This window comes from Manihot esculenta, chromosome 7 (genome assembly GCF_001659605.2).
Source record: "Manihot esculenta cultivar AM560-2 chromosome 7, M.esculenta_v8, whole genome shotgun sequence".
Lineage (NCBI taxonomy): Eukaryota > Viridiplantae > Streptophyta > Magnoliopsida > Malpighiales > Euphorbiaceae > Manihot > Manihot esculenta.
Genome location: NC_035167.2, coordinates 5002243 through 5022082, shown reverse-complemented (window position 1 = coordinate 5022082; position 19840 = coordinate 5002243). Strand labels below are relative to the sequence as shown.

Sequence of the window (19840 nt, the reverse complement as noted above, 5' to 3'; positions counted from 1 at the left end):
GTGGAGCCTTTTGAATATAGAATAATATTTTTTTTTATTTATAAAAACAAAAGGAATGTGTATTTTAAAAATATTATATAATCCCTTTACAATCAATTCTCAAAAACTATGTTGATCGGCCAAATCTCACTTCAATTAAAATAAAACTAAATTTGAAAAAAAAAAAAAAAAACTCTTAATTCCTTAATTATCTCATCAAAGAGTGCTCTCTCCTGAAAAAATAATATCTTCAAAGTAATATGAAAAGAAAATAATTAAAATTATCAAAAATACTTGGTTTATGAATTATAATCACTTCTTTACTCAATAGAGACGCATAAAAAATATTAAAATAAAAGATTTTATAATTTTACAAATCTTAAAGTAACATCTCGCCACTTTATATTATTTTCCTTCCAGTTTAAAAAGAAAAGAAAATAAACGGTTTTAAAAAAAATAAAAGAATGAAATGGATAATTTTCTAAATCTTAGCAACTAAATAATAAGCATTAACTTGTTCTTGCCCTATTGGATGTATTATGTCATGATTCGATTTAATGTTATGATCAGTTTTATTTTTAAAAAAAAAAAAAAAAGCTTGTTAAAGAAAAGAAAAATACTTCTGTTTTCTAACCTGACTTGAAGATGCAGATAATTAAGTTCGGATAATTGGTGCTTAACACCTTCAAGGTCTATCTAGTTTCCCACAACAAATTATTGACTTAAAATCCATGACAATAGATGGTTAACAGTCCCCATCATCATCAACAATATCAATTGCTTCAAAATAAAACTCAATGACCAGAGCACCAATATAGAATTTAGACACTCAATGCAGAGCCTGAGTTCTTCCTGCACTCGGCCAGCATATCCATGTAGAACTGACACTTGCTAATGTCGCTTCCAAAGTTGTTCACACACTGCAAGAAAACATTGTCAAAATAAATTGTCATTTGAAGAATCAGCATATCAATAGTTAAGATCAAAACAGACCGCCAGAAAAATTCAAGAACCACTTCAAGTTTAACGCAAATGCTTCTTTAGGACCCAATTCAAATGACCATTGTGAACCTAGAAACATTAAAGGGTGTAACTTTTTCACAATGAATTCACTCGACCTCCAAATACTAGTTCATCGACGAAATCAAAACACTAAATGCCCACAATAAAAGCTCTAGGTACCTAGAAAACAATTATCCATGTACTGCAATTTTAAGAAATCGGATGAGAGAAGTTCACATACATCTTGGAATGCTTTAGAGTGGATACTGCATGCATCACCCCCCATACTGCTAGCTGTGGGTGCTGGGACAGCAGCAGCCGCCTCAGTGACAACAGTTTCATGTTGAATTGTACGAGGACCCATCACAGCATCAACAGCTCTGTGTGCCACAGCACTTCCAGTTCCAAAAGCCATACCTGTGGAAATACAGAAAACAGATAAAAGATTCAGAGTTCTTCCTTTACCCAAATAAAATAAACCAATACCGCAAGGCAACAAACATTTAGGAATTTACATCCCGGACATGCACTCTCTATTCATGACATACCTTGAGCTATGGTTGAACCAATGCCTCCAAGCAATGATCCACCACCGCCACTTTGGGCAGGAGCTGGAGGAGGAGCATGGTTAACTGCATTACATGAAAACAGCATCAAACAGGTGCTGCTAAAAAAATTATCCCGAGTTCAAGGAAAATCAGATGAAAATACAATAAAAATGGTACATGTTCCAAAATCCTTAAAAAGACTTGCTGAAACCTGAGAGATAATTTAAAGAAATAGTACCTGGCTGAGGTGGTGGACTGCGTGCTGGTGCAGGGCGAGCAGCAGGGCGAGCAGCACGACGAGGAGCAGGTCTTCCTGCAACAGGAGAAGAGGCATAACTATCAACAACTTGCTAAGAGAAAATTCATCAAACAAACATAGAACAGAAAAAAAGTACATAGAGCAGGAAGTTGGTTGAAACATACATTAAACCCATCAATGCTACATTATGAAACAACAATTCAAAGCAAGGTAAGCTGAATTGTTAAGCTTCTAATACACAAAGTAAATACCATAGTTGTCAAATCAAGAATGGAATCCAGAATCGAATCATAAGATTCAATAAAAAGTCTAGAACTAATTAAAAATAATATATGTTCTAAAAATAAATAAAGATATTTTATAAGGACATGGTTTGACAAAATATAATTATCATTCATATAATTAGAAATATTTTTTATAACAGACTAACAATTATTTTCTATGTTATATAGTTTTGTGCTATAAATTACTAACTCTAGAATTTTAGACAATAGTTAGCATTATACACACTGAAATTCTCATTTAAATTTGGTCAAATAATTAAATAATAAACAAAGATGACAGGTTATATTAATATTAATATAAATTGTCATAACTTTACAATTATAATTAGTCAAGTAAATTAACTAAAAAGGGGAACAGAAGAAAAGAAGAGGGAGGGAAAAAAAAAAAAGAAAGGAGAGTGGAAGAAATAGTTTAGAAAAAGTTTTATGTACACCTTTCATGGCAAAAAAGAATAAGATCTTAAACTTTAAATACATGATAAACCATTTATAAAGAATTAAATGAATAGGGTGAAGACTCCGTGGTTCATATTAATTTACTTGGTTCACTATTGATTCTTTCAATTTATTCCTATCCTAAGATAGGTTGTCTCAGATATCCAAAAACATTAATTTCAGAGAAACCTGCATACCATAGTGCCAAGCTCTGATTCACTTACAAGAGCAACTCATTAGAATTTGTATCAACTCAAACAATTCAAAACCTCCATCATAACATAACTAAGAACATATCGAAAAGAATATTCAGTTTGTTAAACATTAAATCTAAAATGAATCTGACAAGCAACCAAGCCCAAGCTAATCCCATAAGACATGCCCTGTATTAGAAGAATACAGGTTTACAGAAAAGCCAACATCTTATCCAGTATCCAAAATGAAAATCCAAATATGACGATAAATACAAAAGCAACATATCTAAATATTATTATTTAAAAAAAAAAAAAAAAAAAAAAAAAAAAAAACCTCTTCCCTTTCACTGCCCATTTTCTTTATGGGCTCAATCTGTAAAAGTAAAGCAAAATATTTAAGTACTAAACAGAACCCACAAATCAACCAGATGAAAAAACCAGGAAAATGTGTTGAAACAATCAACCAATCATGTCAAGCGAACACGAATATCAAAACCACATAAACAAAAAGCAGAACAAATCAGAAATTCAATTCTTTTTAACATAAAAGAAATTTCATTTAAAAAAACGTTGAAATCATGTATAAAGGTACAAAAAATAGCTCTGCACAACTCCTTGCTTCCTCTAATATCCAAACCCCTAAATATCTTGGGTTCATTTCCTGAGCTTTCTTAACATAAATCGAAAGAAGGAAATGGAAAAGCAAAACCCTAAATCTACAGACCTGTTAAACAACACGCCAAATATAATTGCAGATATTAGGGCAAATCATACCTCCGGAACGAGGCATGGTCGGCGATTCGTGAAGGCGGCTAACGAGAGAGAGAGAGAAACACTTTGTAGAGAATGAATTTGCGCGTTCTGGAGGACTCCAGGAAACCCTGAAACGCAGATATAAAGAAATTAGCCTTGTTATTTGGTAAGGTCAAGAATAGTGTAACAAAAGACGTGGCAATGGTTTATTGGTGGAGATTTGGCAAGTTTAAGATAAATGTATGGCTGGCTGGGATTCAAAGCTTATGAGACATTATAAACTGCTAGACTTTTTGGCAGAAGATCATTTCTCCCTAGATATTAAAAAAATAGTAGTATTTTTTAATATTAGACCTTTTCATGCATTTTCTTTATTTTTTTATAAATAAAATAGAAATAAGGATAATAAAAATGGATATTCTCGAAGAATCGTATTAGTTGTAGCAATATTGGGCTTATCCCTACGTCTTGGGCTGAAAAGACGGATTCAAGTTAGATGTACAGGTAAATTACTATTTAGTCTATATAATATATAAAAATTTATTAATTAATTTTTTATTTTTTAAAATATATATATTAAAATATTTTTAAAATTTTAAAATTTTTATTAATTTTAATTATTAAATATTATATAAAAATATGAAATATTTTTAATATAAAAAAGTTAATTAGTAATATCTTTGTAAAAATAAAGAAATTAACTATTAATTTATATTATATATATTAAATGATAAAATAATTAAAAATTTTAAAAATTAAAATTAATAAAGGATTAATCATAATTTTTATTTTTAATTTTAAAGATATTTTAATATAATTTTTTATAATACAAAATTAAATTGTAATTTTTTTATATTTATAAAGGTAGCGTAGAAAATTAAAAAATAACAAAATATAGAGTTCAGATAAAAAGCTACAATTTATTTTTTTTTCTTTATAATTTTAAATTTTGAAATTCGAATTTTGTTTTTAAATTATTGCTAATGATGTGCTGAGTTTCTGATTATACGGTACAATTTTTAACTGTAATTTAAGTTAATTTTACTTATTCACCTTAAAAAAGAAAAATAAATTTTATATTCTACTACTGACTTTATTTATTTATTTTAATAAATGAGATTTAAGTAGTCAGTTGTATTGATTAGACAATATCTCAAAAAATATGAGATTTTAAATTTAAGTTTTAATTAAAATTATATAAATAAAAATAAACGTAAAAAATTATTTTGATTTTATATAATTACTAATATAAAATTTTAGTATATTGTATATAATTATATAAATTATATATACTCACAGGTTTAACATGGTAAAAGTGTATCGGAATAAATTTAAGAGATTTTAAATTTTACTTTTTCCATCTCTAATTTTTAATTTTTAATTTAAAAAAAATATAAATTATATAGAATATTATAAGATAGACTGTAAATTTTAGGAGGTTTAATCATGAATTTTTTTTCTCTGTTTATTTTTTAAATTTAAATATTACTTTAATTAATTTTTTTATTAATTTAAAATTTTTTTTATTAATTTTTAATAAAATTATGAAGGAAAAATACAAGTGTGAAAATATTATTATTATATAATATTTTTGTTGAAAAAAATTAAAAAATTTGAAATTTTTATTAACATTATCCATAATTAAATTATTTTAGCTTTTTCAATTCTATCTCCCGATTAATTTGCAATCAAACCACAAAGTCAAATTGTTGGGTTTCTTCCATTTTCGTGGCAGCGAGAGAATTTAGAGGTGTCCCTGAAAAGTTCAGCTTATAACAATTTCAGAGATTGAAATCGTTTTTAAGATTGAGAAATTTCGAGTCTAAGTTTAAAATTAATTATATGAAAAAACAGTATTACATGTTTTATTAATTATATAGAAACTGATTATCGCTGGATTTTTCCACCCCGGTCAGGGGTAAATCCCTCGATCACGGCCCATTGTTCGGAGGCCCACACAATCCCAATATAAATAGGTCCAGCCCGTTCGAACCTTGATACAGGACCTATATGGATTTCTCAACCAGGCCGACCCAGTTCCCATTGCCTCTCAGGCCGGCCCAGCCCTCACTACTTCTCAGGCTGATCCTCTTTGGGCTCAGTATTATTCCTATCTCCCGGTCCAGCCCAAAATCGGGAAGAAGGCTCCACCTTCAGTCTTGTGGACCCACTTACACACGTACGAAAGGAATCAGGGACCATTACGCATGAGACAGGTACTGGATATCCTCGTACAATCGTATCAATATGGCAGAGACAGGTGGTCCAATAATAACCAGGCCGTTACACGTCACTAACGTAGAAGAAAAAGAAATAAAGGGAGAATGATTTTCCCCTAGGCTCTAAATTTTTTTATTATTCCAAAAATCTCTGTAAAACCCTATTTCTCTGGATCTCATATCATCAGAAACTATATTCAATATACTCGTTTTTAAGATCTGAATTCTCTTATTGGTACGGCTTCAGGGAAAGATTTTGAGTTCGAGTAAATATTCCTCCATTAATGTGGAAAATCACTTTCATCTTATGCAGTGTTGTAGAACTATTATGAAATTGATGAGAGAAATTATATTTTTTTAATGTTCACAAATACTAAAAGAAATAAAAAAATATTATCCTTAAAATTATTTTGTGTGAAATAAACATATTCTAGTTAATTGAAATTATTTTATGGTTAAAAGAAAAAAAATATTTTTTTGAAAATATTTTTCTTAAAATTTTTTAAAATCATTTCATCTTTTAAAAAATAATGTTATTTTTAAATTTTAAAAATCTTATTAATGTCACTATATTATCTAAATATAAATTTATTAATATTTTAATATTACAATCAAATAATAAAACATAAATTACTTCATGGAAAACAATTTCTTCGATTTTTTTTTTTTAAAAATGAATCCAAATTGTCCTTAGTGTTCATCTGCACTTCACTTCTTTAATTGGTCCCACTTATCACCGGTTAAAAAAAATAACTTTTAATACAACTCGAACAACTAAGCATTTATTCTTTATGTTCAGGAGCGCAATGTAAATAGGAGGTCAATCTAGATATGCTACGTGTCTGAAATCGTGAAAACAACTATCACCTTCGAATATAAATAATTAAAAACCAACAGAGAAATCTCTGGTATAACACAATAATCACCCACAATAAGTCATGAGCTGACACTTGAAGATAAGGTTATGTAGTAAGGGTTTAATAAGATGATATTTGGTCTTACCGAGGAAAAATAAAATCCAGATGCAACAAGTCTCAGCTCTTCATCAAAGACTTGCTTTCAACTATAGAACGAGACTCTACAAGAAGTTATTGTTGGATAATACAATCCAATAGATCCCATTACACCTATAATCGTGGGATCTCTTATCTATTAATTAGTGTTAATCGGATTTCCAAAAGATTTGATGACCAACTCCACTTTCTTATAATATAAAAGTTGATGAACACAGAGAGTAAAGTATGCATTCTTTTACTTGAAAATAATATCTTGCTACATTTCAGGTTTATTTAGTTCTATAATTTTATAATATTTATAGCATTATTAAAAATATTTATTTTAAGAAAATAAAAAATAATAATTTGCATTTCGATTTCCAATAGAGCTGGTTATAATACAAATAGATTACATATTAGTACTAATAACCATCCAAATGTCCTCTTGTATCACAAGGTGGAGGCCTTCTTAGTAATTTTACTAAAAAAATTTTCATAATTTTTCTTAATAATTTAATACTTTTTTTAAATTATTACCAAATCATTGTATGATATGAAATAACAAAAATTTTAACAAATTATTATCATGAAACATGATAAAATTACTGAAATATTAATTTTTTAAATAAAACAAAAAATTAAAATAATATATCTTCGATGCTTTAAAAACAAAGACGTTTCAAATTAAAGATTAATGACAAATTGTAGTTTCAAATTTTATATACATTGCACTCCCAGGCTTAGCCTGATGGTAAGTGCATCCGGTTAAACCTGATAGATCTCAGGTTCGAATTCCCCATCCCCCATTTCAAAAAAAAAAAAAAAAATTTATATACATATATCAAATAAATATATTAAAAAATTTTAAGAATTGAAATGAAAATTTGATAAATGAAATAAATAACATTACGTCCCTTTAATACTTTAGAACAAAGATATACAAATTGAAAATGAACGATAAATTCAGGGACGGAGCTATTCATGGGCTATGGCCACGACTCCTTAAATTTTTGAATTTTTTTAAGGGTTTATAGGTAATTTTGTTTAAAATATAAAAAATTATCATTAGATCTCTATATATTTAAAAAATTTACTGACTCATCCTTATTTTAAAATTATTTGATTAAATCATTATTATATTTTATAATTTTAAATTCTTTAATTCATTTATTAAAGAAAATTTTATTATTTAATCTCTCATTTTCTATATTATTTTTTAATCCAAAAAATTAATTTTTCATTTTTAAGATTTCGAGTTTAAGTTTTTATTTAAATTTTTTTTAGGTTATTCACTCATTATATAATTTATTTATATATATAATTTTTATTATTAAGTGATAGTTTTTTTTATTTGTCTTACTTAGTTAAAAAAAATATTCTAACCCATTAAAAAATTATTTTCATATAATTTCAATCATATAATTAGATTAATAATTAAGTGAGATAAATAAAAAAATTATCACTTAATAATAAAAATGGTACATAAAATTAGAATATTTAAAATAAAAAAAAATTTCAGTAGTAAACCATATATTAAAATTAACATATAATTAAATGAATATAAATAAAAGTAAAAATTAAAATATTAAATTTATCTAAATTATTAATATTATAAGCACAAATATATAATCTTAATGAAATGATAATTTTATTTACGTTTTTTTAAATTAAACCTATTTATAAATATTGATTGTTGGTTTGTCCGAGAGGTCAAGAGGAAGACTTAAGATCTTCTGTATATCAATGTGCATGGGTTTCAACCCTAGAGTAATATTTTTAATTTTTTTATAAATTATTTTTTTTAAATTAAGTTTAAAAATTGAATTTTGTGAAATTTTTGTTCTAAATGAAGGACTAAGGAAATTGAATTATTTTTAACTTTTAGTTGGAACTAAAGAAAATTTAAATTTAAAGATTGAATTTTGTGAAATTTTTATATTCAAATGAAGGACGAAGGAAATTGAATTATTGTTCATCAGTCTCCCACAAATAAAGGACTACCACAAATAAAATAACTAAATTAATTTAACTCTTTGTCACCATCCTCTAAAAGATAGCATTTGTATAGTTTTGAAAAAGGGGAATTATAATTTAATATTTAATTTTATATTTTTAAAAATATACTAAATAGTTTCTGATAACTCAATTAAAATATTATATTTATAATCACATGTCTTAAACACCATTTGGCATTTTTACCAGTACATGTTACCTCATTGATTGATGGAACCTACTGTTTCTGAAAATGCAATAAGTATGAGATTTTTAAAACGCCAGCACAAATGGCGTTTTCAGCTAGATTTCGAGCTATAACTATTAGTTGCAAACGGATATTCTATCTTATTTATTTTACTTTTTCTCTCTGACATGCTTTTTTTTTTCATAATATTTACAATTTAATTTTTAAATATTATCATTATTAATAAATTAATTTTTATATTTTTAAAAATTGATTAAAACGTTATTATATTTTATTTTTATTAACGAAATAATTCTTCCTTTATTTTTTCTGTTAAAATTAGATAAAGAAGGAGGGGAAGTAGGGATGAACATTCGATCAGTTCGGTTTAAAATCAAATCAAACTGAATAAACTGAAAATCGAACCGAATTGATTTTGGTCAGAAACCGAATCAAATCGAACCGGTCTGATTCGGTTCGATTCAGTTCGATTTGATCAGTTTTGATTTTTAATAATTTTTTATTTTTTACACTTTATTTTTAATATTTTAAAATTTAATTAAAATATTTTAATCTTAATATAATTTAATTTCTCTATATTATTGAAAATAATATATTATTATCACTAATCGGTTCGATTCAGTTTTTTGATTTTTTTTTTCTGATTAATACCAAATTGAACTGAAATAATCGAAATTTTTAAAATTAAAAACCGAACCGAACTGAATTGAATAAAAAACCGAACCAAATTTTAAAATTAATTCGATTCGGTCGGTTTTTTCGATTTGAACCGAATACTGCTCAACCTTAAGAGGGAGGACAATTTTTAAAATACATTTTTACCCTCAAATAAAACTCCTTATCTAGTTATTAGATATTGCTATTATTAACAAGTCAGTCCTACATTTTTAAAAATCTATTAAAACGTTTTTATTTTTTTTTCATATTTATTAAAATATTTTTATAATTTATTTTCATTAATGAAATAGTTTCTATCTTTTCTCATACGTTCTTATCGTTTCTTTCCGTCAACAAAATAGTCACTCCTCATCATTTCTTTTCGTCAATGAAATCGTCTCTCTATATTTGTAGAAATATATTAAAACGTTCTTATCGTTTCTTTTTATCAACGAAATAATCTATATCTTTTCTCATATCTATTAAAATGTTATTATCATTTATTTCCGTCAACGAAACAGTCCCTCCTCCTCATACTCCTCCTACTCCTACTCCTCCTCCTCCTCAAAAAAATAAGAAGATGATGATGACGAAGGAGAAGAAAAAAGAAGAAGAAAAAAGAAGAAGAAGAAGAAGAAAGCAGAAGAAGCAGAAGCAGAAGAAAAAGAAGCAGAAGCAGAAGAAGAAGAAAGAATTGATGAAGAAGAAAAGGAAGGAGAAGAAGAAGGAGGAGAAGAGAAATAAGGGGAGTAATTTAGTCTTTTACTATATTTTTAACGGCAAAAATAGACTGAAGGACTATTTCGTTGACAAAAAAAGGACTATTTCGTTGACAAAAAGAAATATAAAGACGTTTCAATATATTTCTAAAAATACAGAGACTGACTTATTAATAATGACAATATCCAGTGACTAAATTGTAATTTTTTTTTTTAATATTCATTTTTTGCAGCTAGACTCTTAGCTATAAATATTAGTTGGATATTCTATCTTGGTTATTCTATCTTGGTTATTCTACCTTCTCTCATAAAGGGAATGCTCTTTTTTTTTTAATTTATTTTTTGCAGCAAAAATTTTAAATTAGTCCTTACAAATTTATTTAACTGCTTATGTTGATATTTTATTAGTTATTTACATGAATTTCAATTATAATTCTTTCACTTGAAGATAATATTTTGCTGCACTTCAGGTTTATTTAGTTTTATAATTTTATAATATTTATATCAGTTATTAAGAATATTTATTTTAATAAAATAAAAAAAAACAATTTGCATTTTGATTTCCAGTATAACTAGTTATAATACAAATATATTATATATTAGTACTAATAACCATCCAAATATCCTCTTGTATCACAAGTAGGGATGAGCATTCGGTCGGTTCGGTTCAAAACCGAATCGAATAAATCGAAAACCGAAATTTTAGTGTTTATAAAAATCGAATCAAACCGATTTTGATCAGAAACCGAATCGAACCGAATAGGTCTGATTCAGTTCGATTTAGTTCGGTTAGATCGGTTTCGATTTTTAATAATTTTTTTATTTTTATACTTTATTTTTAATATTTTAAAATTTAATTAAAATATTTTAATTTTAATATGATTTAATTTCTCTATATTATTGAAAAAACATATTATTATCACTAATTGGTTCGGTTCGATTTTTTTGGTTTTTTTCTAATCAAAACTGAATCGAACCGAAATAACCGAAATTTCTGAAATTAAAAATCGAACCGAACTGAAATGTATAAAAAACTGAACTAAATTTTCAAATCGATTCGGTTCGGTCGATTTTTTCGATTTGAACCGAATACTGCTCACCCTTAATCACACGGTGGCCTTCTTAATAATTTTATCAAAAATTTTATGATATGAAATAACAAAAATTTTAACAAATTATTATAATGAAACATGTTAAAACTTATAAGAACTGAAATACCAAATTTTCAAATAAAACAAAAAATTAAAATGATATACCTTTGATGCTTTAAAAACAAAGACGTTTCAAATTGAAGATTGATGATCGCTGGATTTCTTCACCCCGGTATAAAGGCCAGGCCCATGAAAACAGCCCATGATCCGAAGGCTTCAATATTCCCCTCGAGAGCCAGGTCCAGCCCGCTCAGTCACAGGGCCGGACTCCGCCTAGACTCCTCAATCAAACCGGCCCAAACCTCTCGGCCCAGTAATCAGGCCCCCACCAGGCTCAACTTCAGCCCTACCATTCAACCCAGCCCGAAAAGGGGAAAATGACCAAGATGCCCCGCTGGTAGGTCCTTCCGCATGCGTATCAGAGGAGAATCATACGTATCAGAGGAGAATTAATGGCCGTTACGCATGGAGCAGGCGCCTGACACATCCGTACATACGGAGCTAGGCGACAGAAGACAGCTAGCATTGTGGCAGAGAGACAGATATATATATCACGATAGAGGCCACGCAGAGGGGACTCTCTTCTTCTTCCTTCTCCTTCCTGGACACCATTTTTATTCTTACTGTAACCCTTGCCTAAATATACTACTCTGAGCCATAAAATCTGACTTGAGCGTCAGAGGGCCTCTGCCGGGGCACACCCGGTAGGCCCCTGACCATTCTTTCTTATTTTACAGGTCCCTTCACCAGGAAGAACATGGAGAGATCCATCAGGGAGCCCAGCAAGAAGGGACCCAGAAGAAAACCAGATCTATCATGGACCAGGAAGAGGAAAATATTTATCAAATGGCGCCGTCTGTGGGGAACGAAGGTGATCTTTTCATCACCGGAGTTTTCACTTTCAAAACCCACTGAGATCCACAATGGCAAACCACCAAGAAAATAACCTTAACGTCATTCCAAATAATCTGAGCTCCAAGAGGGGCAGCGGTTCTTATTTTCCAGTCCTACAACTCCAAACAACCAACCACCCATTCCTTTTAACCCCTCGCCGAGCTTCGCCGGGAATGTGCCCTCCACGAAAGAGATTTTACTATCTCAAAAGTTTTCAGATCCACCCATTGAGATCCACATAAGATTTTATTACGGCTGATTTTTTCTTTGAAGTCTGGTGAATATTTTCTGTAAAAGAAAAAAAAAAAGGGTGAGGAATATATGTATTGTTGAAATTCTGAGGTCCGCTGTATATATAAAAAATAAATAAATAAATAAATAAAAAAGAGAAGAAGAAGGTGAGAGAAAGAGAAGAGGAGTCCGTGAGAAAAAAGGAGGTCGAAGCCGTGTTTAGCAAGACAGAAAGGAACTTAGCAAATCCGACGACCACAGCGATAGATTGCTCGTTGAGGTCGGATCCATGTTCGAAACTAGATTCGTGGTCGAGGTTGGAGTCGCATTTCAGGACAGATGGAAAGCATCGGGGCGACAGGGAGACAATACAAAAAAGAAAGCTTACACGAAAAAGAAAGCTGGAGATTTACAGTAACCCAGCTGAAAAGAAAGACCCAGCTGGTGTAAGAATATCTTGACAGTCTCTTAATCTTCATTTTCCTACCCTCGTTGTTTATTTTAACATTTATTAAATATTATTACTACTAACTTTTTCTTTGAGATCTGACGAGGTGAAACTTCAGATCGAAGTGCTTGCCTGTAAGTATAAATTTTAATTTTTTCTGTAAAAAGAAGAAAGAATGCATAATATACATATTTGTTGAGATTGTGAGGTCGGCCGTATATATATTGTAAGGGTTAGATGGGCAGGTTGGCTGTAAGATTCCAAGTTATCAAAAAAAAAAATAATAATAATAAATAAATAAATAAATAAAAATAATATATATATATATGTAGAATTAGCAGGAGTGGAAAGAGTTCGAGCTGCCAAAGACGCACCGACCTGAGGAGGAAGTTGCTGGTCTGGTCAAGCTCCAACAAGTGAGGTCGTCGCGACACCGAACTGGACCAGATATGAAGGCATGATGGAGTTGACACCACGTATGCAAAGGAAGAAACCACAACCTTCAAGAATTAAAGCAGACACCACCACCAGATGATCAACTTTTGAGTGGGAAGGCTCCAGCAGATCAAACTCAACAGGTCGGAAGAAGAAGTCGGTCTCGCATTTTGAGTCGGATGGCCAGACTGTCCTCAAGATAAGTGGAGGTCGGACTCGAGATCGGAGTTATCTTTGAGTCCAAGCTCAAGAGCAGGACTGAAAGGAACTCAAGAAATCCAGCAATTACAGTATTATTATAAGTCGAGGTCGGACCCGAGCTCGGAGTTAGATTTGTGTTCGAGGTCGGAGCATGCTTGAGCTCGGATTCGCGATTCAGATCGGAGGGAATGATGTTGTTGATGTTGGCCAGCTTGAAGACATGCAATTTTCAAACTTGAATTTAGCGGAGTACGATGGCCTGACTGAGCAGGTCGGCCAAGTCGACAACGTGGAATTCCTCAAATCCAAGATCAATTTGTTCATGGGTTGGAGTCTGTTGCTCCCAAGGGCGTATTGTTTCATTGGAATTGACAGAATCGAATCTGTGTGGCTCTGTTTCACCTCAGATTTCCAGGCTTGTATGGTGACGTCACTCCCTTGCGTTTTTATGGCTTGTCTTTATCAGGGAATGCCTTCTCTTGATGATCACCAGCTCCTATCGATCCATCAATCGAACTGGGTGGCCACTTCTTTGGGAGTCCGTGGTGTTTGTCTGTTGGGTCAAATGGGGCGTATCTCTCTGCAGGAGGAGGCTTGTTAATTGGTGGCTTGTATTGGGTAAGAGAGTGAGTAGTGAGTAACACCACTGCAAGAAACAACACCAGCAAGTATTTAGGAGGTAGTTTAATGCTCTCGGGAACTAAACAGAGAAAGGAAAAGGAGATGAGGAAGGTGAACGCGTGAATGGGCTAGAGCCTATAACAGCAGGACAAGTGTCCTCTCTATTGGCTTTTTTGTATGCCAATAATACATATACATTTATATCAATGCAAGAAGAATCGCACCTGCTGAAAAAGATATGCTAGTTGATGAAGATGGTGAGTTTAAGGCAGAAGTGAATTCGAGTAGCTATGGAAAGCGCCCAAGGAGATCTGATCGGCGTAAGCAACAGGTCTCTTATAAGGAAAATTTGAGTGACGATGAAGACTTCATGACCCATTCAAAGAAAACCAAGGGGACGGGATCATCCTGTGCCAATGACGAAAAGTGCAGAAATGGATTGAAGAACAATTTATTTAAAAAAGATAATCATTCTGGTGTAGCTTATGAGAAAGATCTGAATGAGGAGAACCAGAAGAAAGGTCCAGAGAGTTTTGCAAATGAATTAAAGGACAGCAAGGATGAAAAGAGAAAAGAAAAAGCAGAAGAAAATGGGTATTCGGGCTTAGTTCGGCACTGGTGGGCCTTCGTTTGTTGCCATCAGAGCTGACATGGATGCTTTTCCCATTCAGGTTCCTATCTCCTCTTCTCGTAGTTCTATGTAGGCATGTGTCTACATATGCATTCATCTCATGCCATGTCATGTGCATGATAATATAACATATCGACATGCATGTCAAAAAAAAAAACTCTTTTTTATAAATTAACCGATTCTTTTTACCATTAGTATTCGAAATAGGTAAGATAGAATTTAAATTTCAAGATTGCCTTTGGTTATTGGTAATTATTTTATAAATTGATTAAACGGCATGCTTCGCATGTAAATAGTAAGACTAAGTTCAAAATATACCTCTATGAGTTCAGATATCTTGATAACTGCCTATGTTCTATAGATTGAAAAATCCTGGAGAAAATTTACACATGCAAAAGTATTGTTCGCTGCATCTCTAAAATTGCATGAGTTAATACCTGCATACATCTGAAAAATGAAACCAAGTGACATGTGCGACATATTATTAATTGATGAATATTATTGAATTAACAACAAGCATTCTCGTTATATACGCTCTGTGCAAGCTCTTATTTTGCAGAAAAATTCAGAAAAATGAACAAGACCTCAGTTAGGCACAAAATCAGCTGAGATGACGAAGCGACAGTAAGGCCATAGAGCCTGAATTACAAAGAAGACTCCGGGATCCCCTAAGAACTCCCGGGTAACCAAACAAGACCGGGATCCCCTAAGAACTCCCGGGAAAATAAAGCAAAAACAGCCGGCGAGGCCCCGAGGTCATCCCGGAAATACAAAAATGGCCAGGATCCCGTAAGATCTCCTGGAGCACAAACAGCCGGCGGGGCCCCTGTAACAGCCCGGAAACCGAACTGCCACCGGCACTAGGATCCAGATCGACTTAAGGTCGCCGGGACCCGTAGTAAGCCTGCTATCCTGTCTGTATACCTGTGAAATCCCATACATGATCATACATTTGCTGTAAAAACATAAAAGTTTTCTTCATTCCAAGGCTTAACCTGTGCATGCACTCTCTCTGTTCTCTACTCATCCCTACTAGAGCTCCTCATGGCTCTAGGCGGATCACACTCATAATGTTAAGCCTGGTTTTGCTCATAAACATACAACAATATATGTAAACATACATAAACTGATCATGTGAAAAGAACAAGGGATTACAACTCTTATAGTCAAGCACCATTCTATACACTCTACATAAACCTTTTCTCTTTACATTTACATGTCCACACTAGCTATTACACCACTCTGTACTCTTCCTGTACTCTGCTGAGTTCTCTCTGACCTCTGAACCTGCACAACTGGAGTTAGGGGAGAGGGATGAGCTACGATAGCCCAGTGAGTAGAATAGTCAAATAACAGGTGATAAAACATGCTCTCATGGAATGCAACACATAATCACATCACCTCGGCCGGACGGATCAAAACTCCCTCCATCTCATCTGGGGTACCGGAGTACCATGTGCCTGGTCCCCGTAGGGCTGTTCCAGGTCTTTGTGCCTGGTCCTCGTAAGGCTGTTCCAGGTCTTTCCTCTGAGGGCTAATGAATCCTCACGAAGTCCGTGCCGTCTCACATAAGCAATGTACAAGGAGCAGTGCCAAGTACAAGGATAAATGCAATGCGTCATATTCGTGTACTCTAATGCACTCACCCTATTGCATAGTGATGATGCATGAAGCATGATAAAATATTCAGTTGTCATATTAAAACATTAAGTTAAATTCCACTCACCTTTAGTTATTTCTGAACGGACTCTGCAGGTTCTGACACTGGACTCACTGCTGACCTCCCTGATTCCTCTGGTCCGTACCTACACAGGTGGACTCAAATGAGGGACTCAACTCACTCAAGAACATCTCTAAGAAACTCCCCAAAACCCCTCTAAACAATCCTCAAACCATCACATAAAACATGCAAAAGAAAGCTGGACAGGGCACTTTCGGCGGCAGGTTCGGCGGCCGAAACCCCACTCCAGAGACGAAACTCATGCATGTTCGGCGGCACCTTCGGCGGCCGAAGGTCTCGTCCAGAGACGAAACTCACACACTTTCGGCTGCCGAACGCCCTCTTTCGGCGGCCGAAAGTCCCTTTCTAAACCGAAAGCCTAGCTTTCGGGGGCAACCTTTGGCAGCCGAACTGCCTCCACAAGGGGTTCGGCGGCCGAACCTTCCTTCGGCGGCCGAACCTGGTTTTGCCCGAAGGACAGAACCCTGCTCTGTTTCATGCAAACTTTGCCCAAAAACCTACAAACATGCATATCAACTACTCCCAACTAGCATAGACACATATATATGCACAAGGGGTCTAAAACTACCCTAAAACCCCAAACAAACATAGCACATAACACTTAAACATGTTGGACCACCACAAATCATCAAAAACCTCACCTAAACCTAAACATGCATACTACCCATACAAACTGCATAAAACCTTTCAAAATCATCAAAGAAGCTCAGGATCTTCACTTACCTCTTACACAACTTGAGGATGAAGGATCCTAACGTGGAGATATGAAGAAAAGCTCTTCCAAAGCTCCAAGCTTCAAACCTTGGTTCTTTTGCTCAAAACCTTCATAAGTCACCAAAACTCTTAAAACTCTTGAAAGATTTGATGAAAATCATGGAAAACATGAAAGTCAACGTAGGAGAGGCTGAAACTCACCTCTGGCTGCAAGTGGAGGAGAAATAACCTCCTTCCACCGACCCTTGGCCCTTTTATAGGTGGCTGGCCAGACCACCTTCGGCAGCCGAACGTGAAGCCGCAACCATGCAATGTTCGGCGGCCGAAAGTGACCTTCGGCGGCCGAACCTTTGCATTTCTCCCTTGTTGCTTTTCTTTCAAAACTCAAGTCTTTTAACACTTCAAAACATGAAAACAAGTGAAACTACCTTGGAAAACATATGTATTACCCTTCTCGAGGGTTCCGACACCCGAGATTCCACCGGACTACAGGAATTCCGATGCCGGACTCGAGCCGGGTATTACATTCTCCCCCCCTTAAGAACATTCGTCCCCGAATGTCCCCAACACAACATAAACACATAGAAAAGGGGAAAAACTAACCTTAAAACAGATATGGGTACTGTTGGAGCATGGACTCCCGAGTCTCCCAAGTGCATTCTTCTAGGTTGTGGTGGTTCCATAGAACTTTCACCATTGGTATCTCCTTGTTTCTCAGCTTTCTGATCTGGGTGTCAAGGATCCGCACTGGTTGCTCTACATAGGTGAGATCACTTAAGATTTCCACCTCAGGTTCACTAAGAACCTTCTCTGGATCTGACACAAACCTTCGCAACATAGAAACATGGAATACCGGGTGAATTCGTTCCATAGAAGCTGGTAAATCTAGCTTATACGACACAGGCCCGATCTTCTGCAAGATCTCAAAGGGACCAATGTACCGTGGGGCCAGTTTACCTTTCTTTCCAAACCGAACTACTCCCTTCATCGGAGACACCTTGAGCAATACCATATCCCCCTCCTGGAACTCTATCTGCTTCCTACGGATGTCTGCATAGCTTTTCTGTCTGCTTACAGCTGTTCTGATCCTCTCTCTGATGATAGGCACTAACTTGCTGGTTATCTCAACTAACTCTGGCCCTGCAAGAGTTTTCTCTCCTACCTCTTCCCAGCAAACCGGTGTTCGGCACTTCCTCCCATACAGAGCTTCATAAGGGGCCATCCCTATGTTAGCATGATGGCTGTTGTTGTAGGCAAACTCCACCAGAGGTAGATGCTGCCTCCAAGAACCGCCAAAGTCTAACACACACATTCTCAGCATATCTTCAATGGTCTGGATGGTTCTCTCTGACTGACCGTCTGTCTGTGGATGGAAACCAGTGCTGAAATCCAACCTTGTGCCCATTTCCACTTGCAGACTCCGCCAAAACCTGGAGGTGAACTGAGGTCCTCGATCTGATACGATCGACACTGGAACTCCATGCAACCTTACTATCTCATCTACATACACCTGCGCCAACTTGTCCACAGAGTAGTTACTCCTGACTGGAATGAAGTGAGCAGATTTAGTGAGTCTATCCACAATCACCCATATGGAGTCTAGTCTGTTAGACGTCGCAGGTAACCCCACTACAAAATCTATCGCTATGTTCTCCCATTTCCATTCTGGGATCGGCAGTGGGTTAAGCATTCCAGCCGGCTTCTGGTGCTCTAGCTTCACCCTTTGACATGTCTCACAGGCTGACACGAACTGTGCCACTTCTCTCTTCATTGCTGGCCACCAATACACCCTTCTCAGATCTTGATACATCTTGGTGGCTCCCGGGTGAATGCTATACCGCGTATTATGAGCTTCTCTCATAATGTCTGCCTTCAAACTGCTATCATCTGGTACACATAACCTCTTACCATGTCGAAGAATCCCCTCATTATCAAATCTGAACTCTGCACTGTTGCCCGACTGAACAGTCCTGGCAATCTTCACTAACTCGGGGTCTTCGTGCTGTTTCAGAGCCACTTGCTCTAGAAACACTGGTGTCACTCTCATTTGTGCGAGCAAAGCACTTGTACCAGATAACTGCAACTGTAACCCTTCTTCCACGAGCTTGTAGAAATCCTTCACCACCGGTGTTCTCTCTACTGCAATGTGGGATAAACTGCCAAGTGACTTTCGGCTTAAGGCATCAGCTACAACATTAGCCTTGCCCGGATGATACTGGATCTTACAATCGTAATCACTGAGCAATTCTACCCACCGTCTCTGCCTCAAGTTTAACTCTCTCTGACTTAAGATGTGCTGCAGGCTCTTATGATCCGTATAGATCTCACATTTTACCCCATAGAGGTAATGCCTCCACATCTTAAGTGCAAAGATAACAGCTGCCATCTCAAGATCGTGTGTCGGGTAATTCCGCTCGTGCTTCTTCAGCTGTCTAGAAGCATAAGCTATCACTCTGTCATTCTGCATCAACACATAACCTAATCCTACTCGGGACGCATCACAGAACACTGTGAAATCTTCATCACTGA

General features: G+C 34.1%; 1 protein-coding gene across 1 annotated transcript; it reads right to left on the bottom strand.

The window, feature by feature from the left end:
* Positions 1-580: 580 nt before the first annotated feature.
* Positions 581-3631, bottom strand: LOC110618552 (coiled-coil-helix-coiled-coil-helix domain-containing protein 10, mitochondrial). The gene is made up of 5 exons (XM_021761694.2): positions 3476-3631; positions 1768-1842; positions 1530-1613; positions 1223-1398; positions 581-899 (listed from the first exon to the last, which is right to left on the bottom strand). The coding sequence occupies exons 1-5, from the start codon at positions 3489-3491 to the stop codon at positions 801-803; spliced, it is 450 nt and encodes a 149-aa protein (XP_021617386.1). The 5' UTR covers positions 3492-3631; the 3' UTR covers positions 581-800.
* Between the last annotated feature and the right edge of the window lie 16209 nt (positions 3632-19840).